The sequence below is a fragment of the Cervus elaphus genome, chromosome 10, assembly GCF_910594005.1.
Source record: "Cervus elaphus chromosome 10, mCerEla1.1, whole genome shotgun sequence".
NCBI lineage: Eukaryota > Metazoa > Chordata > Mammalia > Artiodactyla > Cervidae > Cervus > Cervus elaphus.
In genome coordinates this window covers 43,904,687-43,931,795 of record NC_057824.1, presented here as the reverse complement: position 1 = coordinate 43,931,795, position 27,109 = coordinate 43,904,687, and the positions used below count along the sequence as shown (strand labels likewise).

Below are 27,109 nucleotides of genomic sequence, written 5' to 3'. Positions count from 1 at the left end.
AGAAGAGTGTTGGAAGACTCAGAGGAAATTGTATTTTTAAAGGTGAATTATAAGTTTTTAGGGGGACACTTGGAAGAACAGAATTCCAGGCAGAGGACATGGTTAGGTGTGAAGAGAGTGTGAGCCAGTGTATCGGGTGTGACTGGGGCACGGGGTGTGTTAGGGTTATACCACCGCAAGCATGGGTGCAGACTGAATCCACCTTGTGAGCGGTCCGTAACTGCCTGCTGCGAGATTAGTATAGCAGTTGAGAGTAAGCATTTGGGAACTTTTACAGCAATTCTGTAGAAAAATTTTATATCTCTTAAATCTAATAATAACATATTTTTATATGTCTTTGCTTTCCTTTTCCATTTTTCTAGCAATTATTTTTTATTGTATCTTACAAAGTATTGGTCTACAACGTATTGAAAATTAAAACAAAAACAAATGGTCCTTCTCCACAGAAAGCCCAAGAAGCACTGGGCTGGAGAAGCGGAGGGCAGTGGGAGAGCCGGGAAACTGTGTCGAGTTTTCATTGCCCTCTAGGCCATGGGAAGTGTCATGAGCAAATTGGAATTTAGGAAATCCACTCTATTCAGTAAAGACTTGGATCAGAAACAAAAGAGACCTTAGGCCTTGGAAAGTAGTCATTAGCCTCTTGTAATGATAAAATAAAAGCCTGAAGGAAAGCGGCGGCCATGGCCGTGAAGATGGAGAGGACTTAGAAAACAGAATCGATAATGCGGGGTGAGAGAGGAAGATAGATCTGCTCAAGATTGGAGTCAAGGATGATGACAAGACTCTTCACTCGGGCAGTTGAGTGATTGCATGGTGATGTCATCACCAAGAACAGCCTGGGAGGGGGCAGATGTGGGCTGAGCAGAAGATGGTGAGTCTGGATTTTGATGGATACTTGAGCTGAAATGTTTCTAGGGCTTCAGGAAGGGGGTGGAGCAAACGAAACATAAGTCAGTAACAGTTAATATTAATTATCCATACTTACTCTGTACTATATCTAAGTTGTTTACATGTATCAATTCATTTTATTCTCACCTTCCTAGGAGGGAAATGCCATTATTACCCACACTTTACAGAGAAGTAAACTGAGATGCAGAGAGTTTAAATAACTTTCCCAAAGTCACACAGCTGGCAAATGGTAGGCATGGAGAGATTTTTAGTCTCAGCATACACATGTTAGCTGGAGCTGAGGGATTCTTTAAGGACTCCCCTGGAAATCATATAGAAATGATAGACCCGCACATGCAACTCTAGGGAGACAATGACATGAATGAATATGTAGAAAAGGAAGGGCCCTGAGCAGATAAGAGGAAAGAGCAACATTGGTGAATGTGTACAAGGGAGAAATTCCAGCATGTTCGGTGGAAACATTCCAAATTTCCAGCACTAGGGAATTTTTTTTACTAGCTTATTTATAATCCATACAGTGGGTTATGGTGCAGCCTTTTAAAAAAATATGATGTTACTGGCAAATTTTACTGATTGCACTAAAATATTGGATATATTGGGTGAAGACAAAAATGAAAAAGTAGAAAAGCGGGCTTCCTCATGACTGAGGGCTTTCCTGGTGGCTTAGACGATGAAGAATCTGCCTGCAATGCAGGAGACCTGGGTTCAATCCCTGGGCTGGGAAGATCCCCTGGAGAAGAGAATGACAAACCACTCCAGGATTCTTTCCAGGAGAATTCCATGGACCAAGGAGCCTGGCAGGCTACAGCCCATGGGTTACTGGCAAATTTTACTTATTAAACTAAAATATTGTACATATTTGGTGAAAACAAAGCAGGTTACCAAATAGTAACCTTTATTTTCATTTCTTAAAATCTGTGGGTGAAGGATGCAGAGAATGAAGGAAAGGCTGGAATGAATTATGTGAAGTGAAGTGAAAGTTGCTTAGTCATGTCCGACTCTTTGCAACCCCTTGGACTATACAGTCCATGGAATTCTCCAGGCCAGAATACTGGAGTGGGTACCCTTTCCCTTCTCCAGGGGATCTTCCCAACCCAGGGATCAAACCCAGGTCTCCTGCATTGCAGGCAGATTCTTTACCAGCTGAGCCACATTGTACAGATGGGTTAATGGTGTATTGTCTGTAGATGGTAGACTGATGGTATTTTTTTTTGAATACTTATTTAATTATTTGACTGTACTGAGTCTTAGTTGGCACATGTGAACTCTTAGTTGTGACAAGTGGGATTTAGTTCCCTGACCAGGGATCAAATCTGGGTCTCCTGCATTGGGATTAAGGAGTCTTAGCCTCTGGACCACCAGGAAAGTCCCTGGTGGGTGATTTTTGAACATGTATTTTAATACATATGTATTAATTTTCAAAAAGAGAAAATACTGGGGTGGGGATTGGTTGGTTATTTTCTGGGTTTAAGAGGTAAGACTTGTCTGGAAAAGGAAGAAAGTGCCTCCAAAGGTTTGGTCGGATTTGGGGAAGAAGAGGTGAAGAGGAAGTTGGGTGTGATGGGTTGGAATGAGCACAGGTACCCAGGTTAGGAACTGGTCTCCTGCTAATCCTGCATTCAAGGCATGTGGCTTGGATTTCATGCCTCCTGTTGCCCTCTCTTGTCTGTGGTAGGTCGGGGTCATGTCTTTGTCTGAAGGCTGAGTGGCCAAGAATTCTTCTCTGTCTGGCTTTTAAAGTGGAGGAAAGGATGTTCAGCTGTTCACAAAGAACTCTGAAATCCAGTCATGGCGAGTACTGTCACCTGGAGCTGGTGGTTAGCATGCAACCTGTTTGCTAATAAACCAATACAGGACCTTGGTGTCAAAATGCTTAAAATGGCCAAATCAGCCGGGACCACATTTCTGTATCTGACATGCCTTTTCCATTTCCCAGCCCCATGCAGAACATAAACCTGACTCGGGAGGTGGCTCCGTGTGAACTCTCATAAATTGAAGTGGGTATCTAGGGAGTGGGGAGCAGACACTTCTTTTAACCTTTCAGGACCAAGAATCATTTGGCCAGAAATCCACACCGTATTGAACTTGGGGTGTGAAAGCCTTACAGTGTATTAAATGTGAATTTGAGACCATGAATTCTGCCCACACCGACTCCATAAAACAGCCTCCCTTTTTCATAAAGCAGGCCCATAAACCGCTGCCAGTGAAGCAGAAAGACTCCTTAGGACTGTGGCTCGCTTTCCGTCTGGGGTTGTCAACAAACCCCCTTTATGAGTGGAATAGACCTCTTGTATGTGTCGAGCTTCTGGCTTTTTACAGAGTGTGTTAGGAGCCAGGCTAGGCAAACGTTCGGCGCTGTTTGCTGAGTGCATTTATTGCCTTTGCATAATTTATGAGCTGGAGGGGTTGACCATCATTCGTCTGTGCCAGGGGCTGGCACTCCAGGCTCCAGAGAGCGGAGCTGTAAATTGGATGGTGCGCTCCTGCTGAGCTCACGGCAAAGTCCTCGGGTCAGTATGGGAATTTAATACCAGAAATGGAACTGTTTTCTCAGCGCACCATGTGGGCCCCAGCGCAGCACAGACTGTTTTGGCAGACTCTGCGACTGGCCTTGTCGAGGGGCTGTCACTCACCCGGCATGTTGTGTGGGGAGCCTGAGCATTTTTAATCGGCTTGGCATCCGTGCTGCTTCCATAATGGATACCAGTAGGTCTCAGTTCTTCACCATATGCTTAACTCTGGAGACAAGGTGCTTCTGGGTATATCAGTAATTACTTGATGCAGAATTAAGTGGACCTTGAAATTAGAACTGGACTGTTGGAAAGCAGGAAGCTTAACCCTTTGATAGGAATAACCATTCCCAGGGACACGCTGCTGGTCGGGTCGGGGAGGGGGTGCGGACAGCGGCGGTTCTCATCCCCACTGTCGTCCCCATTCTTCCTGCCCCTGCCTGCCAGTCCTTGGGGGGTGGGGGTTGTGGGCAGATGCTCTGCCCCCGCCTTCAGCTGCCGCTGATTACCTCACAAGGCGGGCTGTGAACATCTGGGAAGATGAGCCTGCCTGGCAAAACCCTCTTCTGTCTTCCACACCCCTCCTGAATCATGCTCTGTCACTCTTGAAAATGTGCCGTGAGCTTCGGAACCTCAAGGAAGGCTTCACTGAGGGCAGTGGAGAAACCACACAACCGGGAGAACTATTGTCCCTCATCCTCTGGTGTTGGAGGCCTTCGAGGTCTTCATCCCGCCCATTTTCTTTCCCAGCTGGTTTGACTTATACAGAGCAGTCACTCCTCAGGCAGAAGAAAGTTAAGTTTACACAGTCTGAGGTTGGGAGCTCAGCTGAAAATAAGGCAGTGGTTAAAGCATGGTCACCAAACCTCTGATGACCCTGTGGCATTGAGGAGCCGGTGGAAGAGCAGAAGCTGTTACAGGACATGAAGTTGCCATGTGAGTTCCTAAATGCATATTGTGCAGACAGCTTAGTCCCCAAACTGAGTCTTAGTAGATGTCCGCATTTGGATGGAGGTTTTGTTACTTCCAATTGAAAACTCTCTAATGGTGGTTTAAACAATGTTAATTTACAAAAAACTCCAAAGCCTGGCTGCTCTGAGGTTGGTTCCCATGTCTCAGTTGTGCCAGAATCTTTTTTCCCTTGTTTTTGTACTTCAGCTTTTGGCCTCATTTTTGCAAAATGTCTGCCCCAGATCTAGACGTTGCATGAGGATCCAGTGATATTCAGGGGAAAGAAGCAGTGCTTCTGCTTTTCTCCTTTTTGTGAGGAGGAAAGGGTTTTCCAGAACCTTAAGCAAACATTTCCTCAAGTCCCAGCCAAAACTGGATCTTACGTCTACCCTTAGCTGCAAGGGAAGTTGGGAAGTGGGAATATCTGATTTTTTCAGTCTTGAAATGTCAGGAGATGGTACAGACGTGGGAGAAGGGGGACTGCAAATGGCTGTGGGTGTGTAGCCTGCAGCAGCTGCTCTATAAGCAAATTTATTTCCCGTTTCTGGTCATAGCTGCGTCACCTCCCTTGTCCAGGCGGCCACACTAAAAATCCTTGGCGTCATCCTAGACCCGTCCCTCTTGCTTCCACACCCACATGTCATCAAGTCCTGTCGGTTCTACCTTCACCGTTGCCGTGCCATCTGCTCTGTGTGTTAGTTGCTCAGTTGCATCTGACTCTTTGCAACCACATGGACTGTAGCTGGCCAGGTTCCTCTGTCCTTGGGATTCTCTCAGTGGCAGTACTGGAGTGGGTTGCCATTCCCTCCTCCAGGAGATCTTCCCCAACCCAGGGATCGAACCCGGGTCTCCCGCATGGCAGTTGGATTCTTTACCGTCTGTGCCACCAGGGAAGCCATCTGCTCTGCCCTTTAACCATGCATCGTGCTGGTCTAGACAGCATAAGGGTTGCCAGCCTGATCTCCCCATGACCTGGTCCTTTGCTCACAGCGCTCTGTATCTCCTCCGCTCCACGTAAGTGTCATCCTCACAGAGTAGGTTTATCTCTGATCATGCCACGCTGGTTACTTCTACTGTGAAACCAAAAGCTGCCTTAGGACCAAGCCCCTGTCTTGACTGAATATCTGACCCACCTAGCAGTGCTTATTGAGGTCCGTTGAGTGAATGAATAGACATATTGACATGCTGAGTATTTACTCTCACAAAACACATCCTCCTCTTACTAATCAAGTATCGGATAACAAAACTTTATTCTTGGTTTTGGAGTAAAAATGTGTTCTTTTTTTTCTTTCCTTCTAATGAGGAACCCAAAGCTTTGGGTTAGCTGTCATTCTCTGGTCTTCTGAAACTGTGCTCATTGGTTGGAATCTGTTAGATACCATGTGAGTCTCCTGACCTAAAGCTTTTTTTAATTTTTGGCCCATATTGTTGACTTGTTACCTTGACCTCTTGTCCTTGGCATGTTTTTAATAGAGAATATTCCCTCTTTTCTCTGGCTGATCACAAGTGATGAGCCTTGCCTTTCGTGTTCTGCTTCCTTCAAAGTCCACGTGAGAGAATGCAGTGCCCAGAGGTTCGCCTCTTTTCCTCTAGAAAAGCAACAGGAGAGAGAGAGAGAGAGCCATTCACATTAGCTAAAGGAAAGACGTCTCCATTAAGACATTGATTTTGCTTTGACTCCCATTGAATGATCTTGATTTACCTTAGTCCCAGGGCCGGATTGGCTCCCCTGTGGGCGTCCCCTCTGCCGTGCGGTGAGGGGTGCTCTCTGGTGTGACCGACTGACCACAAGATGAGCCACGGAGCACGGGCATCGGACGAATCCAGTCGAAGGACTTCTCGGCACTTTGCTTTATTTCTCTTCACAGCACTTGAACTGAAGAAATTTTCCAGCCCAGACACAATGTTTCCTACTTCCTTTACTTGTCTCTTTTTTTTTTTTCCTGTAACAATAGCAAAAACATGACTCAATTTTTGCACTAATGCTCATTCTCTTGTCTTCCTTTTCAGTGTGACAGCGACAGTGACCAGGAAGAGAAGGTAAGCCCCTCTCATCCCCCCACTGTGGGCACAGCACGCAGCATCATGAACACTGGGGTCTCCCTCACACACTGCGGGGGGTGGGGCGCCAGCTTCATGCTGAGAGCACGTCTCCTGCAAAGACGGGCTGTATTCACACAGTGACGTTTCCTATGATGAGAAAGAAATCTTTCATTTGTGGGGCCCGCTTTTAAAAAATAAGCCCTTTAATGTTGCGTATATATGACACTATGTCTTTCACTTTATAGAAGATTTTAAAAGAGGAAATTGTTTATTTTAATAGCCATCTGATTTTTCTGGTTTTATCCTTGATTGGAACATTAAACCTGCTAATATGCATTTGTAATGTCGTTCCTGCATTTCTCTTACTGACCCCTATGCTTCTTCCTGCTTATGTGTACATATTGGCCTTCTTGATAGAAATGTTAATGGTTTATTGCTATGAGTTTTGGTTTATGTTAATGGTTTATTCCTGTTCCTCATGGGGGTGGGGGGAGAGGTGGGCCAGGGCTGTCAGGTGGGGACCGCCCTCTTCTGGTCCAGGTGGGAGGGTGCTTCTTCCAGCAGGTACACGCTCTGTTCTGAGGCTGATGGCCACCAGCCTCTGTGTAGCCGGTTCCACACGGACCAAGACAAGGAGCTCGGTTTGGGGGCTTCCAGAAGATCGGATCACAACCTGGTAAAGTGTATGTTCTGCGGCCCGAGCCAAAGGGATTGTCTGTCTGTTTGGTTTTTCTTTCTAGTTGTCCCAACCCTCTGACCAAATTTCTTTCCAGTGTAATTGCCGCTCTATGCATTTCGAAAGGAGTTAACGTGAATATCATGGTTTCTATATTGATTGGCACCAAAAGGAATGTACCCATCCTCCCACCATCCCGAGTTTCTGGGTCTGTCCTGCCCAGCTGGCTTTCCTGAGCTCTTCTCCCCGACTCTCACCTCCGACGTGCTGGCAGGTTTTACTCAGAATCCTGTGGTTAGTATTTAGTGGGATCTTTCCATGGAGCCCAGCATTTTCCCCTCCTTCTCTGCTGCCAGCCTCCAAGAGAGATCTAAAGGCCCTTGTTCTGTGCTGTCGTTAATTTGAATTCAGCATATGCAGCCCGTTATAAAATGCGAGACATCATCATTTGAGCAGGTCAAGCATATTCAGATGAAGACAAATGGTGCTTATTTGATTTCCTTAAAATCAGGAAATGAAAAAAGTGCTCTCTGGAGAAATCATGTTCTGCCTGACTTGGATGATAGACCAGTGCGTGTCCCCCAGATAAGAACAGGCTCTCGCCTTGAGGTTTTTATCTCTGAAGGACGGCTAGGACTGTCAGCTTGCTGACATGTGCATTATCCATGTCATTTTAAACAAAGTGACCTATGGAAGGGTGCGCCGTGCTGTGACACGGTAATGGGCTGTTGGATGACAGTGAAAGTACGCACTGCAGAGGGGGCCGTGGGTTCGTCTTTTGTTCAGCTGACAAGTAGGCGCTTCCTTCCTCCAGCCCCCGGGGAGTCCTGACTCCTTGGAAGTCGTTCCCCGCACTGTCTCTGGCAGCCAGTGTGCAGTGGGTGCCTGAGGCATGTGGGCAGCGGTGGGCGTTTGGTGGTCGAGTAAGCCCGCTGGCCCCCGAGCCATCCTGGGCAGTCGTCCTCTCGTTCCATCAGGCCCGGGGACCCAGGGACAGACTGGCACTTCCGGCTGCTAGAGGAGATCGTTTCCAGGTGACAGTAGATCTCACTTTCCCAGTGGGTGGCCCTTTCCAAGGGGACGAGGCTTCCTTGGGGTGGCGCTGCCAAGCACATATTCCTGCTTTATAGGGCAGAGTGAATTCAGGAAGTGTCCCAGTCTCCAGCGGTGGCAGAAGGTGGCAAGGCATCCAGTTTTGTGTTCCACGAAGGTGTCTTGATGAACAGTCTCAACCTTGACTGTGCTTCCGAATGCCCCTGGAGCTACACGAGTCCCTGACGCCTGGGCCATGTCTCAGGCCAGTGCCTCAGACTCTCTGCTGGTGGGTAGCACCCCTCGTCTACAAGATCACTGACTATTAATGTTGAGAATTATCAGTGCTGCCTGCAGTTTCCAGAGGCATCTGGGGGCCCGGGTGTTTCCTGCATCCTGGGAGCACCCCAGCCACTGGTTTGCCAGGACCTGTGTCCCTGAGTCTCTGCCGCTTGGGTGTCCATCTCAGAGTGTGGGCAGCAGCAAAGTGTCAGCCCAGGGGAATGGGTGAGGAGGTAGCCGGTGCCCATGGCTCTTGAATTTGGTGTGATTTCTGGACAATGATGGAGAAGAGGAGATGTCCATAGGCAAGTCCACGGGAGGGGTGACGGTGGGCGCAGAGGGCCGTTGGGAGTGGTCAGTCCTTTGAAAAGGGGGGATTTCCTGCCTCACCTCCCCAGCCACTTTCCCTGTGGACCACAGTGGCCCCGCAGGTCCTCACCTCCATCCCAGGGCTCCTCCACAGCGGCACTCCCCTGGCTCACCCAGCCCTGTCGCCCGGCGTTCCTCCAGGGGACCCAGGCAGGAGCCGTCGAGACTGTAATTGCCGTTGTGCCTGCCTGGCCCCGTTGTAGTTAAGACTGTCAAGTCTTCCCCTTTTGGACTGAGATTGTCTGGTGTTTATCTCTGACTTTAACACCATCCTCCCAGGCTTCTGCTCTGCACCAGGGCCTGGGCCCCGGTCAGCTTCCGCCTTGCCAGAGCCTCTTGCCGGGCCCACTCGGAGCCCCAGAGCTAACCCGGGCTGCCTCCCGTGCTCTTTGGAGGACTCGCATTTGAATCTGAATTGCTAATGGCGGCAGAGATGCCACTCAATGTCCTGGGATCCTTTCAGCAGCCCCACCAGGGAGGCTGTCGGAGGCAAAAGTGAGACTTGTAGAGGACCCACTGGGATTTCTCTCCGGAAGACCTGTCATTCTCTAACTCCGTAGGGATCCGCAGAGCCGGCGGTCTAAAATTAGGGTACCGTATTTCACACAGCTGACTGAATTAAGATAAACTCTGCTTTCCTCTGATACGAAGCTGTAATTTATAAAATGATACCCTTACTAATTAATGTGGAAGTGACTGAGAAGATGGCTAGAAAGCAGAGCTTTCCATAAATGCAGGAGACATTCTCATACGTGGAGAAGGCTTGATGGGACACTGAGCACCACATCCCTTGGCGCCCCCACTCCCCACCCCCCAGCTGTGAGAATACATTTCACGTTAATGTCAGTGGCCCTGGAGGACTTCTGTGAAGAGTGGAAACAGGGTGGAGGAGCAGAGAAGGCTGGGAACGCTGCATCTTAGATTTGGGATTGTTCTTTGCAGTTAGTGTAGAGCAAAGAAGCAGCACTTGGCACCTTAATCACCCAAATTAAGCAATTATTCCAGTCCCCCACCTGAAATGAATTGGTATGAGAAGAACAAAGAGGCAACACGCATATCTCCCCATGTTTGGCCTATATTTTCTCTTGTTTCCTCTCTTTCTCTCCTCCTGGCAGCAGCCGGTTGTGCTGAGAAACATGCCCAGTTTGGTTGTGAAATCTAAGTGAAGATGAAAAGTGATTCTCCTTCCATTCACCCACTTCCTGTGTGTTCTGTGGGTCACATGAACGAGCTGGTTGGAAGGGGTAGTACTCCGTGGTCATGCGCTTGGGCCACTGAGTCTGATGGCCTGGGCTTGTTCCTGACTGTCCCTCACAGCTCCAGAGCCACGGGCCAGCCTCGATCCTCTCATCTGCCAAATGGGGATAACAGCAGCCCCCACCTCGAGCTTTGTTAACAGTTAAACTGGCTCCGTGCCTGGTCCCTGCTCTGTAAATGTCAACTTTCATTAGTTTTCCTTGAAGTCGAGTGAGGGAGAATCACTTGGGAAAGGAGGAAGGCAATCCTTCTCTTCCGAAAACTCAGGGTCTGCCAGAGAACATGCCAGAGGAGAAGAGGTGTGAGTTTCTATTTCCACTGGAACCCAGGGCCCAGCCTTACTCCCCTCGGTCAATTCTTCCTGACACAGGCTGAATGGAAGTGTTGTGAAATTTGAAAGGGTCCCCAAACAATGATTATTAAATTCCTTACCCCAATCATCAGTCTTTCCTCTTGGCACAGTCTGAGCAGAGAGCAAGCTTGCCATCCTGGAGGGAGCAGAGGGTGATGGAGTGGGTGGCCCAGCCCACAAACCAAACACTGTCAGTCTCCAAATGCCCACTGCAGCAGGGGGGGTCTGATGAGGTCCATCAGGGTGGGGGCCGTGGCATCCGTATTTTTCAGAAAGCTTCTTGGTACTTTTTATACAACTGGTTTTGAGAACTACTGCCTTATAACAAATGTCCAAAAGAAGCATTTACTTTCTTCTTCGTTAATGCTCTTAACATTTTGACAGCTCAGGAGAAAGACCTGAAAGCAATAGGGGTGTTGTGTGTGTACACGCACCCCGCGTGCTTGTGTTTATAGATGTGTGGTGCCTAGTGCACGCAATACACACATACACAACGTCTTTGTAGATGTGAACCATTCTCCTTGTCCTCATGAAGCTTTTAGCATGACTTCTGCTTGCAGTTTCCTCTCCCTGGGTTTTTAATGACAGGAATGATCTCCTCGAGAAGGTTGCTGGGTCCCTGGACTTGCTCACCAGCACCCAGGAGTGCTGGCTGGGATACTGGCTAGCAGCAAATGCAGAAGCCTGGATTTCCCATGTCAGCTCCTCCTCCCTTTAACATACACACACTTTTTGGTGCATTATAACTTTTTAATTCAAGCTATATGTTTTGTGTTTGATCATTTTGTATTCACTTGTGTGGAAAGGGGACCGTTTCTAAGAAAAGCAGCTAGAAAACTGACAGAGGCTTGCGTTCCTAACCCAACACAAACCACATGCCTGACTTGGCTCCTGGAAGGGCCGAGAAACTGCTGAGATGTCAAATGAATGACGGGACGTGTGGCTTATGCTTATGATGGAAGAGCCCCATCCCTTGATGGACCACGTTTCACACTTGGTAAAAATTCCATGCCCTCAGCAACATTCCAGAAGCCCAGGAGGCATCCCCCATTGCTGCTTGTAGAACCTCCCTCCTTGGTTTTGAAATAGGATGTGTTCTGATCAGGAGACAACTTAAAGATGCTGTCCTACTTTTTAGGAAAGGAAAGGAATTTTCTCCTCCCTTCTGGTTTCATAGCAGCAAAGCACACAGTCATGGCTCAGGAGAAGAGTAGGGACTCAGGTTCTCGTGTTTATATGCCCGATGTTCAGTCATGATCATTGTTCTGCTAAATTTGCATTCCCTTTCCTGGATACTCATCTCTCAATGGAGGGGATAAGTGAAATGACTTCAGAAAACTCAGAAAACTGGTGCTGTTACCTGAGTGCACCTCATGTCAATCCCAAGGTGTATTTTCTGGGCTCTCTTCTCCAGCCTTCCATATTTCTTGTATAATTTTATTTTTTCATAAGATATTTCTGAGTCATTTATGAATTTCCTCCTTTATTTGGCAAATTTCTGCAGCTCTTGTTGAGTGATGCCCATCGATTCAACCTCTAAGATTAAGTCTGGGTCAAAGTGACACCAGGCTGTTCTTCCAGCATCACCGTGTTTCCATCTGGCTTCATTCCCTCCTGTCCTTCCAGAATTCCTATTGACACCATCCTTGGATTTAATCTCTGCTGCAAATTGTTCTAAATCCCGAGTTTGACTAAATTCTTCTTTGCATCATATCATTGCATTTTTGTACCAGAGCAAAACTTGCTTCAGTCACACTGAATGTGTATGTAGACTATCAGTTCATACACCTGAAAAACCCCAGAGGATTTATATATCGGTTAATATATATGCATATTTATATATGTACATATTCTTCATTAAATGTAAATCAAACGAATACTCAAATTATTGGAAATTGGTCAGTCATCTTCAGCTAAACTCTTGTTTCTTAGACTGAATAGTGACAGGAATGGGTTCTAGATATTCCCTTGTTCTCATGGGCAGGTAACAGAGAAGGATACTTGAAAGACCTGACTTCTAATTTCTAACCAACCAAGTGTGTGGCCCTGGGTAAATTACCTAATGTTGCTGAACCTTAGTTTTGTCATCTGTAATAGGAGGCTGAGTTCAGTGGTATAGCTCTGAATATCATGTTTTTCTATGTAGCTAGTTACCTAGGCCCAACAACATAGCAGACCCAAAGGGAAATGTACATGAAAGTATTTTCTCTTTGCCAAGGTACAAGAAAGATTATGTAAAATTTTTCTCCATTCTTTTACCTCTCTCAAATTCCTAATAGGAAATAAACATAGTGTGGATAAGTCTAGACACATCCGTGTTGACACTTTCAAGTAACTAAAGGAAACTTATGTATGAGCTTGATGTCTAAACAAAATCATTACCTGTTCGTTGGTTCTTTCATTTAGTCGTTCATATCAACTCACTTTTTTTTTTTTTAATTTAAAAAAAATTTTTTTGAATTTTTGTTGTTTTCTGTCAAGCCTCAACATGAATCAGCCATAGGTATACTTATATTCCCTCCCTTTTGAACCTCCCTCCCATCTCCCTCCCCATCCAACTTACTTATTTTTTATGAAAGTCCCTACTGATGAACCAACATGGACTTGACAGAGTTTCTTGACTCTGTCATCATGCACTTGTCAGTAGGCAGCAGTTAGTTTAATCTTGTTCCTCAATAACCCTAATTATTTAGGAGAGCATGGGAGCTAGTGAAGAGCTAGTTGACATAGTACCTTTTAAGGACTCAATGGTTAACAATGAGAATCATTTGACCTATTAAAGGAATTCTTTGGGAGAGGTCCAGAGTTGAATACATGATTCTACATTGCCAGAGTAAAGATCAACTGCTTTCCCTTAGAATGAACCATTGGCTTGGATTTTATGGCTCAGCTGAAGGGAAAGTTGCAAAGCCAAGGAGGAATTAGGTGGAGATGATGGCTTTTGGTCTCATTAAATGGACCATGAGTCCTGAGCCACCTAAGAGTCAGGGAGGTCCTAAGCAGAGGTGTTAGCACTGGTGATCCTTAATTTGGTGGCTTATCAGTGAGTATGGCCTGGGTTGTTCTTTGGTTGTCAGAAGAGTCTCTTAGTCTGTATTTGGGTTGGAGAATGTCCTCAGTAAAGAGTAGGCATCTCTTTGTGGTCATGCACATGTGTATTTGTATGTGGGGGTGAGTGTCTTAGTTAATCCCCCTTTGGCAACTTCTAGATGGTGATATATGATGATGGGTAATGGAATCACTCCTTGCAGCCTTGCCATATCTAGATGTGATAAAGATAATAAAATCTCTGTATTAGGATACTTTCATAATTAGCCAAACTTTATACTTTTCAGAAGTCCAAAAATTAAGTGCATGGATATTATTTTTTCCTCTTTTTCTTTTTCAAAGTTACAACTGGGAAGGTCAAGTTGGCCTCCATCTGAAGCTTTCCCCTGTTGGTTCTCAGGAGGATCATGTTGAGAAGTACTGGCTGTAGACCTACTAATACCCCCAGTTACTTGAAGAGTAAGCAGAGTAGCTTTCTCTAGTGCTGTTCGGTTCCAGGCGTGGTTCATTGCTGATTATACGCATGTTTTCTGAGACAGTGAAATGGAACATTTGAAATAAGGACTGAGCAGAAACCCTTGGATATCCAGAGCATTCACCTTGGGCTTCATCTTTCTTCTTTGGGACTCTTAATGACTTTTCAACTCCCTAATTTCTTGGCCAAAAAAAAAGGTAGATACTACTAATTTATTAGGGGAAGTGAACAAATGAGATTAGGATCATTTTTTTCAGTCGCTCAGTTGTGTCCAACTCTTTGTGATCCCATGGACTGCAGCATGACACATTTCCCTGTCCTTGACCATCTCCCGGAGTTTGCACAAACTCTTGTCCATTGAGTCGATGATGCCATCCAACCATTTTATCCTCTGCCACCCCCTTCTTCTCCTGCCCTCACTCATTCCCATCATCAGGGCCTTTTCCAGTGAGTCTGCTCTTTGCATCAGGTGGCCAAAGTAGGGTTAGTAATAATAGCTAAGTAATAAGATGAATGCAAACCCACTCCAGTATTCTTGCCTGGAGAACCCCGGGGACGGAGGAGCCTGGTGGGCTGCCGTCTATGGGGTAACACAGAGTCGGACACAACTGAAGCGACTTGGTGGCAGCAGCAGCAGCAATAAGATGAAACAGTGTTTCACACTACAGAGAAGATTGTGTCATTCAAAAGACTTTTACATGTGTCATTTTATTGTGGGGATCTGTGTGTATCCTTAGCTACTACACTGTTTATCACCTTCAGTGAGCCAAAGTCAATGATCAGTCCTTTCAAGGACTATCTTCTCAAGCATATGTCATTTTACAAATAAAGAAGATGAAACTTAAGAGCTGATAAGTGATAGAGCCGAGATATGAGCTGTCTTAAGATTCCAGGCTCTGGGCTCTTTCCCCCTATATACGAAGATGACTTGGGAAATGCCCATAGGTATTTGAGAATCTTTGCTTCCTTCTCCTCTGTGCTGCAGCCTCCAGGAGACCTGGGTTGTACCTACCTATCCACCCACAAACCTTCCAGCTTCTAAAAACTGGATTTGTCATGTTCAGACTTGACAATTGCTCAGTAACACAGATGAAACACAACTTGGGTCCACTGACAACTTAGATGTACAAGCTCTTCTGAAATGTGACTTAATTTTTTTAACCTGGGAAGCAGTTGTCCGAGGTAAGAAGGCAAGGGCTACAGGTATATGTTTTTGCTCATACAAGTGAGTGGCCATGTCAGCCCAGGGTTCACCATGAGTAATGAGGTGGAGGCTCATACCCCGCAGACTAAGCACATTTGATCAAGGTGCTCAGTCTTCTTCTAGTGTCTGTGTGTAAACACTTAATACCTTCTTAAATCATCAACTCCTAGCAAGTACCCCACGTCTAGTAGTGTCTGACATTTAGTGGATGATCTATAAGTATTAGTTCTATAACTGGAAGTTGCTCTGTTGATTATCTGAGTCACGGAAGGGGAAGAGGTCTTGTCCCGGTCGCCCAGGCAGATGGGGAATTACTGGACCTTCCGGTCCCAAGCCTCTCACGTCTCATGTGGTCTCTCCAGACTGCTTTCTTCCTGTGGCCAGCGCACAGGGGAACAGGCCGTGGTATCACCACAGCCCCTGCGCTGCACCCCCCAGAACAGCTTCACTCAGCGTCATCTGCCCCTTCAAGAACCCTCCAGACACTGACTCCCGCGCCCCTGCAGGGGACCTCGGGGTCCATCCAGCCCAAACAGCACTTTCCTTGTCGGATGGCAAGTGCTGCTCGGGGTGTTCCTGCAACCCAGTGGTCAGTATCCGAAGCAGCCGTGTCTGTGCTAAAGATTATGTATTTGCCACTAAGGGGAGAATATAGTGTTTATCGGCTGGAGTGCGTGCCGGCAGAGCTGATTACAGCGCGGCACTCTGTCAGCCAATGATTTGTCCTGTCCTTTATCATCTGTGTCACTCAGCAGTGTGCTGGCCAAGGGGACGGATCGCCCCCTTCCCTTTTTTATTTTTTTGTACCCATTTCGTGTAGAAAATTTGTATTTACTTTGGGAGTGTAATTTGTTCCTCATGGATAATGTGACCCTGAGCGGAGCTGGATCATGGGTTAGTTGAAGTGATATTTTCCGCTAATGGTAGTCGTACATCATTGCTGTCAGCTCGGGTTAGGAGGCAAGCACATTACAGCTCCATTTTACCTCTGCAGGCATCTGGGATTATTTGCCATAACCGAGTATGACATGACCGCGCTACAGAGTGCATTAAAATTTTACTGGCTTCTCAGGCAGGTTCCCAGGCTCTAGTGTGTGCTGCAGGCGGGCAGTCTGAGCGGGGAGTCCAGGGGCCCTGGCTTCCCGTGCTGAGGCCCGGCGGGGAGGGGACGTGGGCTAAGCAGGGGCCGCTCCCCTCGTGCCCCGAGAAGGAAGCAGGGAAAGAATTATGGGGAGCCAGCCTGCAGGTGTGTGTGTATGTCTGTGGACATCCCCGGCTGGCAGGGGACAGGCTGCTTCATGCCTCCAGGGGCAGAGCGAGGAGCTCCCTGCACTCAGCTCTCTCTGCAATGCCTACCCCCGGGCATAGGTCCCCAGCAGCTCCTTGTCCAAGGAGAGCCCAGGGTCCCACGCGCCAGGCCCCGCCAAGCCTCAGGCTGATCGTTACTATGTGCCTGCGTTCAGACAGAAGGAAGGAAATCTGGGTCCTCGTGTGGCAGAATCCACATGCGTCCACGCAGCAGCCTAGCACTCTAATAAACCCAGTTAGAAATGTTGGTCAGGACGCTGTACACATTATTTCATACAGTCGCCACACCAACCCCCCAACGTGTAGGCACGATCAACCCTGTTTTACTTAAAAGGAAACAGGATCCATCGAAGAGGTAAATTACCTCGTGTCCTAATGGTAGCAAGGGTGGGATTCTTACCTTTTATCCAGATCTCATTGACTTTGTATTTTATAAGGTATCTAGTGTTGCATGTTATACAGAAATAATAATTATATAATAGATAACTGTGAATTTGAGCAAACTCTGGGAGAATAGTGAAGGATGTGGGGAGCCTGGTGCGCTGCAGTCTGTGGGGTTGCAGAGTCAGACACTACTTAGCAACTGCACAACGATACCCAAAAAATTACTTGAATTGTGTGTTTATGTGTTTTTACATGTATTGAGTTGTGTAGTCCACATTGTAGCCCTACCAGGTAGGTGCTCATGTTATCCCCAGCTTACAGACAAGGAAACTGAGTCATGGGGAGCTTATGTAACAAGCCCAAATGTGAACTTATGTAACAAACTTACACAACAAGCCTTATGTAATCCTGTACCAGTTGGTGGTTTTAAAGCCAGTTTGGCTCCTAAGGCAACATTCTTCATGGCCAAGCTTTCCCTCCTGCCACATTCCAGTAAGCCTGAGGACTGACAGGAAAAGACCAGGGGGAACAGTAGTATGTCGGACTAAAAGGAAATGTTCAGACGGCATTTTATCCCTTTCAGTTGTAATTCCAACCTCCAAAAAGTATTGCCTGAAAAAGATGCTCTGTGATGAGCTTTAATTGAGTAATAACCCCCCATTTGCTGTTAGTACATTAGTTGCATGCAAATGGTGCTTCTAAGGTGCTTGAAAGGCATTGATTTTGTTAGCTAAGCAGTCACTTAGGCAAAATGCCTCATTCTTCTAATATATTGCTTAGCATCATCTCTGTTGTTGGAAAGGCTTATAAGGACCATCTAGGGTTGTCCCTCAGCAATGAGTGGGATCCAGATCAGGGCCGTTTGTCAGCCAGAGTTGTGCGTGAGTGCTAAGTCGCTTCCATCGTGTCCAACTCTTTGCAACATTATGAACCGTAGCCCTCCAGGTTCCTCTGTCCATGGGCTTCTCCAGGCAAGAATATTGAGAGTGGGTTGCCACTTCCTTCTCAAATGGATCTTCCCGACCCAGGGATTGAACCCACATCTCTTATGTCTTCTGCATCATATCATCACAAGTTTCACATCTTTGGGTCCTGAGTGCTGGACTAGAATGTTCACTCATGCCTGCACGTGTGGACATTGTCTTTGTTCTGCTACCGAATGACCTCTCTCTGCATCTCCAGCCCCGTCATCCCTCTCCCAGAGCTTGAAATATTCCCCTTCCTGGGCAGAGTGGCTGAACTCCTCTTCCCCTTGGCTGGTATATATGTGGTCAGGTCATCAATTCATGAACTTATTTGATAAGCCACACATAAAACAAGTTATACCTTGTACCCTCAAGGCAGTTTTTTAATGCTGCAACAGAAAAGCCATAGATAAGCATGGCTTCTCTCATTGAGAAATTTGAAATTAAGTTAGTGCCCTAAGAACTGTGCTCCCTGGCCCACTCCCCTCCTTGGACTCCCTCGCAGGCACATTGATCTTCCTGCTGAATGGCAGGCGGTCCAGGGGACTGACCTGATTTTTCTCCTCTGGCCTTAGATTCAATCACTCAAGTAGTAAAGGTGAAAAACAAAAATATTGATCCAGTCATTGAAAAGCAATTATCCCTCGCAGATGGTCTGTTTAGAATGCAGCAGTAATTTCAAGTAACGTATTCCCCAGAGACAGCAGGACAGCGTATGTGGACTAGCTACTTAGTTAACCTAGAGTTACACTGGTACCCTCACCGCATCCTGAAACTCTAATGATGAGCAGTTAGATCCTCTGTAAAAAGAGTAGACACTGAAAAAAAAAATGCAATTTACTCAGTGAATCAGTTACACAGCACTTATTCACTGTACAAAAGATCCCTCAACCTTCTGTAGCTCAAGAAAATATGTGATTTCCACATATTAGAGACTTTCCAGAAAACTCCTTCAAGAACCTTCATGAAACCATGGGGTCATTTTAAAGCTCTTAACAGTTAGCAACATTGACTGTATTTATGTTAGCAGGGTTTTGTTCTGTTTTTAAGATTTGTTTAGCTTCAGATAACAAGTTAAATTCAAACTAAAAGCTAGAGGAACGTGTGGGCTTCTGGAATACAAGTATCGAGATAACCACGCCATCAGAAGGGCGGAGCTGTGCCGCTGGGCCTCAGTTGTGCAGAACAAAGAGTTGAATGCCCTCCTTGTATTGGCTCTGTTTCTTTCTGTCTGTCCACTTTATTCTTTTTTCTTAAAGGTTTATTTATTTTTTATTGATTTACTTTTTAGGCTGCATTGGGTCTTCGTTGCCACCCTCGGGCTTTCTGTCATTGCACAGAGCAGGGGCTACTCTTCGTTGCACGGCGTGGGCCTTAGCAAGCGGGCTCAGTCGTTGTGGCCCGGGAACTCGGTCTCTCCGTGGAATGTGGGACATTCCCAGAGCAGGGACTGAACCCTGTCCCCTCCACTGGCAGGAGAATTCTTAACCACTGGATCACTGGGAAGCCCATATCCACTTTATTCTTGATTGCTTGTGGAAATTATTTTCTCCTGCTGGTAGAAATCATGAACTGCCCTTCTGAGCTCTACACCTTTCAGCTTCAGCCAGTGGAAGAGAGCCTGCCTGCTTTTCCACTGCAGTTACTAAAATCCACGGAAAGGATTCTGATTGGGCCAGCCTGGGTTTCCCCGGTGGCTCAGTGGTGAAGAATCCACCTGCCAGTGCAAAAGATGCAGATTAAGTCCCTGGGTCGGGAAGATCCCTTGAGAAGGAAATGGCAACCCACTCCAGTTATTCTTGCCTGGTAAATCCCATGGACAGAGGAGCCTGGAGGGCTGCAGTCCTCGGGGTGGCAAAGAGTTGCACACAACAGCAGCTCAATAGCAGGTTACATCTGGGGAAGCAGGTTCTCTGGAAAGGACTATGGGCTGGCCAAGCTATGGGTAGAAAGACAGTGCTGTGTTGTACAAAGGTGCTGTGGAGGTAACTCTGTATGGAGTAGGTAGAGGATCCAGAAAGTGGAAGTTTGGCAGACAACAGTGTGTCTATAAAGCCCACTCTGACCTCGCTGCAGGTGAGTCAGGTACTCATGGGTACTTCTTGTCAGCTGCCAAAGCTGCCTTGATCTTCATCCAAAGTTAACACTTAGTATTGATCACAGGGTCTGAAATATGAATATATGTTTTCCTTTATATACAATACTTGCCTAAATTTCCATAGAATTCTCTTGAGTGCCATGCACAGATTGGGTCTGTCTTGCTTAAATTAAACTATTGAGGGGCTTCCATGGTGGTCCAGTGGTTAAGACTCTGTGCTACCACTGTGGGGGGGGGTGCGTGGGTTTGATACCTGGTTGGGAAACTTAAGATTTAACATGCCTCTTGGCGTGGTCAAAAAAAAAATACTAACTGAAAAAATAAAAGCAGAAGATAAAAATGTTAAAGAATAGTAAGCTATTTAAAAGTTATAGAGAGGCACAGGGTTTTTGAGAGTAGGAATTCATGAGTACACCTATTCAGAACAGCCCAGAATTCATTAATGCTATTGACACAGTAGGTGATGACAGTCCCCATGAGAGACACAAAGATCTTTGAAGTCACTGAGATGCCAGTTAGTAAGTTACTTATCCAGGGTACAGAATGTAACTTACCTGTCCAAAGGAGTTATGGTCATCCCAGAGTACCTAGCTTGTGTCCAGTGTGGGACATCTTAAACTATAACAGGCAGCCTTGTCGAAATGACTGACCTAAGATTGGAAGTTAAGAAACTCAGCCACAGCGTTTCCACTCATAGTTCATTCAACAGACTTAGCCTTCTCTGTGTGCTGAGCCACGCACCGTTCTGGGCACTAGGAATGGAGCAATGCTACAGGCATAACAAGCTTGCAGAGACAGAAGGTCTAATTGAAGAGGAAACTGAGGTACCTTGATGAATTATTAACCTGCGCCCCAGCCCAGTGTATGCTGAGGAAGGGCGGACTGGCTGAACCCTGCTATCTGGGAGAAGAGGTATTCGATTAGATCTTGCCAAAACACATGGGTGTGAATGATTGTTTGGCAGCAAGAGTCCTGCAGGTAATAGGCAAATGGGGCTATCACTTTCAAAACCTTAGCATATGGAGAGACACTTAATGGAGCAAGGTTCATGATAGGGGATGGGGGGGACATGTGACTGTAAATGTGGGTTGATATAAACAGCTCCATATCAACAGACCTTGCATGGCAAGGTACGGAGTTCTTAGACTTGGTTCAGATGGGCGCCCACTGGGTACCATGTATGTTGGTGAATGACACATCAGGTTTGACTTTCTGGAAGAGAATTAATCCTGGAAGTGGTAGAATTAATTCCTGAGGTGGAAGGAAGGACAATAACCAAAGAGATTGCTGTCATCATCCTTGGCTGGATGAGAGGCAGTCAGGATCTCAACTAAAGTGGTAGAAAAGGGAGGAGTTACATTTTGGAGGCATTTCTGAGGTGGAATTGACATGATTTTGTGACCCCTGGAATGTGGGGGTCAGGTTTCAAGTAAGGCTGACTGGGTGGGTGCTGATGATATCATGAATTGGAGACTGAGAATGGGGGATACGGGCTTCCAGGGTGCACTAGTGGCAGAGAATCCACCTGCCAGTGCAGGAAACTCTAGAGATGCCAGTGTCATCCCCGGGACGATCCCTTGGGGTAAAGAGTAGCAACCCACTCCAGTGTTCTTGCCTGGAGAGTTCCATGGACAGAGGAGCCTGGTGGGCTGCAGCCATCCGGGCTGCAAAGAGTCAGACACGACCGAGCAGCTGAGCACATACATAGGTAATGGGGGACAGAGAGAGTGTGAGGCCGGGGAGTGGCTGGCAGGAGCCTCCGCTGCATGGGTTGAAGAGACTGTGCACATTTATGGAGCAGGAGCGAGCCCAACTGCAGGGTGGTGTCTGGGAGCCCAAGAACCATCTGGGTTTCGGAGACAGTTGGAGCTGTGGGAGTGAGCTGGAGCCCAGCCAGAGTGCCGGGAGTCTGTCTGCATCTATCTAGGAGTCAATGCATGTGGTGATGGTAACCATTCAGAACAAAGTGACGATATATTAATCCTAGCAACTGATGTTTGTGTGGGGTTTTTTAAAATGATATACTGAATGACTTTTTGTTGTTGTTGTTATGGCAAAACACACATAACAAAATTTCTTATCTTAGACATTTTTAAGTGTACGTTTCAGGAATGTTTGGTACATTCACATTGTCATGTGACCTGTCTGGTTTCTTGTACCAAATGTGTTAAAGCACCAAACGGTAGGTCATTTGAACCTCATAACCAACACCCTTGGAGGAAAGAATGTTTAGTCTTCATTTTACAAAGGAAGGACTTGGAACAAGGGAAGAACTGAGGCAAAATCTAACGCTTTGGTGACAATATGTCCACGCCTTCTCTGATCAGTATAGAAGTTACACCACATCATCGCTGGTGACAGTACTTAGCATCTAACTTCCATGGACCCAGCAGTAAGCAACTCACTTGTATCCTCTGATTCCAGAGTTTGCTGTAAGAAAGCCAGAGCAAATAGATTCATCAGTACCATTTTTACCTGTTTGCAGGGCAGAAATGGAGACTCCGAGGTAGAGAACAGATTTGTGGACACCGTGGGGAAGGAGAGGGTGGGATGAATTGGGAGAGTAGCCCTAACATATACACGCTACCGTGTGTAGAATAGGTAGCTGCTGGGAGGCTGCTGATAGCACAGGGAGCTCAGCTCAGTGATGACCTAGAGGGGCGGGATGGGGTGGGAGGCGGGAGGAGGCTCAGGAGGGAGGGGATGTGTGTGTACAGAGAGCTCGTTCACTTCATTGTACAGCAGAAACGCACACAATCTTGTAAAGCAATTATACTCCAATTTAAGAAAGAAAAGAATACCAGAGCAGACTCCTCATAGAAGCTTCCATGCTCTGGTCTATAGGTGAGAGGGGCTGATTAGCCAGTCTTGAAGACCCTTGGTTCACAGCGGTCCCACCTGGGGCCACCCATCAGGGCCTGGCTGGCCCGGCCTGTCGGAAGTGGAAGGGCTCTTAAGGACTAGCCCCCCCCGCCCTGCCCCGTCTGCCACACACAGAAGCAGGGGAGCAAAGCCCAGGGAGCCATCAGACAGGAAGTGAGGGAGGGGGCTGCCTCCAGTGGCTTAAGATAAGGAAAGGGAACCAGATACAACTAGCAGGACCGTTTTACCCCTTTCTTCCTTCACGTCGATCTCCCCAGAACCTGAAAGGAGACTGTGTAGAAAGAGGAGAGCTGGGTGTCCCACCGTTCTCCTCATCCTCTTTTCTTAAAAGTGAAATCATTGGCCTCTAAAAACTCAGCAGGAAACCAGCTCCTCGGACTTCTCCGCTTGCCTGGAAGGTCACTCTGCAAAGGCGGGGTTGGCCCTGGGAGCAGCACAGGGTGAGGGGTCCCGAGCTCAGGACCCCCAGAGGCCAGCACATGGAGCACCTTGACTTTCAAGACCAGCTTCGAACAGCCCCTAAGTGACCGCTTGTGTGATAGGTACGCAGACCCCTAGAGGGCCCACCAGAGGTTGCCACCTAAATTCTAACGTGAAGATGATCGTTCAAGAAAGCAGTGTCTGAAAGGTTGTGGGTTTGGGGGATTTTCTTTTTTTTACTTTTTCATTTTGAAATCATTTTAGACTTACAGAAAAATAGTGTAGGAAGTTCCCTTATACCCTTCACCCAGCTTCTCCTAATACTGTATCTTTTAAAACCAGAGTACAGATATTTAAGGCTTTCCTGGTAACTCAGTGGTAAAGAATTTGCCTGCCAATGCAGGAGACTTGATTTTAATCCCTGGGTTGGGAAGATCCCCTGAGGAAGGAAATGGCAACCCACTTCAGTATTCTTGCCAGAAGAATCCCATGGACAGAGGAGCCTGGTGGGCTACAGTCCATGGGGTCACAAAGAATCAGATGTGACTGAGTAGACAACAACAGATATTTAATTCAGAAAATTAACCTTCATATGATACTGTTAGCTCAATCTACAGACCTTTATTCAGAGTTCACCTGTTTCCCCAACTGTGTCCTTTTTCTGGTCCTGGCGTTCATCCAGGACCCCACACTGCATATAGTTGCCATAGGTTTTCTTTGCCTCCTTTTATCTGGGAAAGTTGCTCAGTGTTTCTTTGTCTTTCATAACTGTGACGTTTTTCAAGAGTCCAGACAGGTTATTTTGTGGCCATCCATCCTTTGATTTGGGTCTGTCTTATTTTTTTTTTTTTCTTTTCTGTTTTTTAATTGGAGTATAATTGCTTGACAATGTTATGTTAGTTTCTGCTGTACAGTGAAGTGAATCAGCTATATGTACACATATATTCCTCCTTCTTGGGCCTCCCTCCCCACACCCATCCCACCCCTCTGGGTCATTATAGAGCACTGATGTTTTCTTTTGATTACGTTGAGGTTATGCCATCTTGGCGGGAAAAAACTTGGGAGTGATGGCCCCTTCTTGGTGCATCACATCAGGGGCTCATGACGTCTTCCTGCTGGTTGTGGGGATGCAACTTGGATCACTCAGTGAAAGTAACACCCACCGGGTTCCTCAGTGTAGAGTTACTATTTTTTTTTTTTTTTTTTTTGTCCTTTCAGAGTAATTAGGATCTTGTGGGGAGATATTTTGAGACTATGCAAAATACCTGTTTCTCACCAGACTGTCGACCACAGTTTCAATCCTCATCTGTGATTCTTAACCTCAGTAGATAGACTCCAGTCTTTGCCTGATGCTAAGACATCCACTTTTAAACTGGTTGAGCTCTTCGTGATAGCTAGCCTTTGGTATAAACAGCGGGAACTGTTGCAGTCTGCAGGCCAGGCCGTATCTCCAAGAGGTGTGGTCCTGAGGGGCCCTGTGGAGGTCAGGCAGCCTGAGGTCTAGAAAGTAGAAGGGCGGAGGAGATGCCTGGAAAGGTAGGGGTGGTTGAGGTCACCATTCCAGTCCCATCAGGACAGGTTGGGTGACTTGACCTTGAGAAATTTACTTAATGCCTCTGAGCTGCTGCGGGGTTTTTTTTGTTTTGTTTTGTTTTTCTTAATCTGGATACAACGCATCTAGAATGATATGGCCTGTAATAAATACTCAATAAATTTCAGATTTTAGTCTCTTCCACACAGTTACCCCTACCACTGCTTCCCCCACCCTGCCGTCCCTGCCAAAAACCAAAACCAAACAAAGCCCTGACGCACGTGAGCGTTGAATCCCTTACAGACAAGTCCGTCCACTCCTCAGAAGCAGATCTCTTAAGAAATGGGACCCCGAATGAGTATGTCCTGAAGAAGCAGAAGATCAGAGAGACATGAATCTTGGCTACGGCATCAGTCAGTGAAGTTTGGAAAGGGGGGCCCTGCAGAGAGAGATTCAACAGGAAGACCAGACTTGAAACAGGAAGTCACCAAGCCTGTGGAGGAGCAGGAGGTACCCCAAGGAGCAAGTAATGGGCCCCAAGCAAAGAATGGTGGCAGAGGCAGCTTTAATAATCAAGAAGATTTCACCAAGATTCCCTCTCTACCTAAGCTCCATTTTTCTTTTGAGAAGGCTTTTAAGTACGTTTCTGCTGAATTTGCTCCTATTGTACAGAGTAGGATTTTTAAAAAGTCCCTTCCCCAACTTTCTGGGCCCTTCTCTTTCTCCCCACATCCTCCCTATCTTGGACTCCCAACTCCAAGTGAATGTCCTTCTGTCTTTCCTTTCTTCGGTGGTGCCAGGTCTTCGTTGCGGCACGTGGAGTCTTGTTGCCTGACCAGGGGTTGAATCTGGGCCCCCTGTATCGGGAGCTCGGATCCTTAGCCACTGGACCACCAGGGAAGTCCAGGGATGCTTACCTGGTTGCTAACACAGAGCCTCACGTGTGATGTGTGCCACGGAGCTGCCACCTTCAACAGTCCCCCCAAGTGTTCAGAGCGCACCCTGTGCTTTCAGGCCAAGGGCACCGCGGAACCTGCCTGCCAGGGCAGCTGCTCCACGAATGTGGGCATCAGACATGCTGCACGTACTCGCTGCTCCAGACACGCGATGGGGATGTTAACGGTAGCTGTGCTCCCTGAAAGGTGGCAGCTCCAGGCTCGGGGAGACTGGAATCAGGCAGACTTGCCAGGATCTGAGGGTTTCTAGAAGCATCTCTCACAGTCAGAAAGGGAGCAGCCCCTGTGTCAGCCCCCGGGGTGTGGCCGAGAGATGGAAGCGCGTTGTGTTTGGCTGTAGTAACAGAACGCCTGTCGGTGGCTTTGAGAACGTATTAGTTTCCTGTGGCCGCTGTAACAAACCACGAATGTGGTGGCTTAAAACAGCAGGAACTTCTCCTCCAGTTCTGGGGTCTAGACGTTCCATGTCATGTCTCCTGGGCCAAAATCAAGGCTCCGTTAGTGCTGTACCCCACCCAGAGGCCGTAGAGGAGAATCTGCCCTGTGCCTCTGCCATCTTCTGGTGGCCGTCAGCCTGCCTCTGTGTGTGGCCGCCTCACTCCAGCCTCCGCTCCTGTCTTGACGTGGCTCTCTCCGCTCGTGTGTGACTGGTCTCTGCCTCCTTCTTATAAGGGCACTTGGCGTGGCACTTAGGGCCACCCTGATGATAATCTGAGATAATCTCCGCATCTTCAGGTCTTTAACTGAGTCCTGTAAGCAAAGACCTTTTTTCTTTTAACCTATTCTTTTTTTTAATTAATCAATTTATTTTAATTGGAGGATAATTACTTTACAATATTGTGGTGGTTTTTGCCATACATCAGCATGAATCAGCCACAGGTATACATGTGTCTCCCCAACCTGACCCCCCCACCACCACCTCCCTCCCCACCCCAACCCTCTGGGTTGTCCCAGAGCATCAGCTTTGGGTGTCCTGCTTCATGCATCGGAACTCACCCTGGTCATGTATTTTACATGTGGTAATGTACATATGTTCAATGCTGTCCTTTCAAATCATCCCACCCTCACCTTCTCCCACTGAGTTGCCAAAAGTCTATTCTTTACCTCTGTGTCTCCTTTGCTGCCCTGCATGTAGTATCATCGGTACCCTCTTACTAAATTCTATATATATGCATTAATATACAATATTTGTCTTTCTCTTTCTGACTTACTTCACTCTGTATAATAGGCTCCAGGTTCATCTACCTCATTAGAACTGGCTCAAATGTGTTCTTTTTTTATAGCTGAGTAATGTTTCATTGTGTATATGTACTACAGTTCCTTATCTCTTCATCTGCCAATGAACATCTAGGTTGCTTTCATGTCCTATTGTAAATAGTGCTTCAATGAACATTGGGGTTCACGTAAAGACCTTTTTCTTACAAGGCAGCATTCATGGGTCCTTGCAGAACATATA

General features: G+C 46.9%; 1 protein-coding gene across 6 annotated transcripts in view; it reads left to right on the top strand.

Moving 5' to 3' along the window:
- Positions 1-27,109, top strand: part of AUTS2 (activator of transcription and developmental regulator AUTS2) — a 1,192,920-nt gene that overhangs the window by 823,909 nt on the left and 341,902 nt on the right. For all 6 annotated transcript variants that reach the window (XM_043914907.1, XM_043914908.1, XM_043914906.1 and 3 more), the window contains one exon: positions 6,381-6,410. In XM_043914907.1, the coding sequence (XP_043770842.1) occupies positions 6,381-6,410 (30 nt within the window). The remainder of the gene's footprint in view (positions 1-6,380; positions 6,411-27,109) is intronic.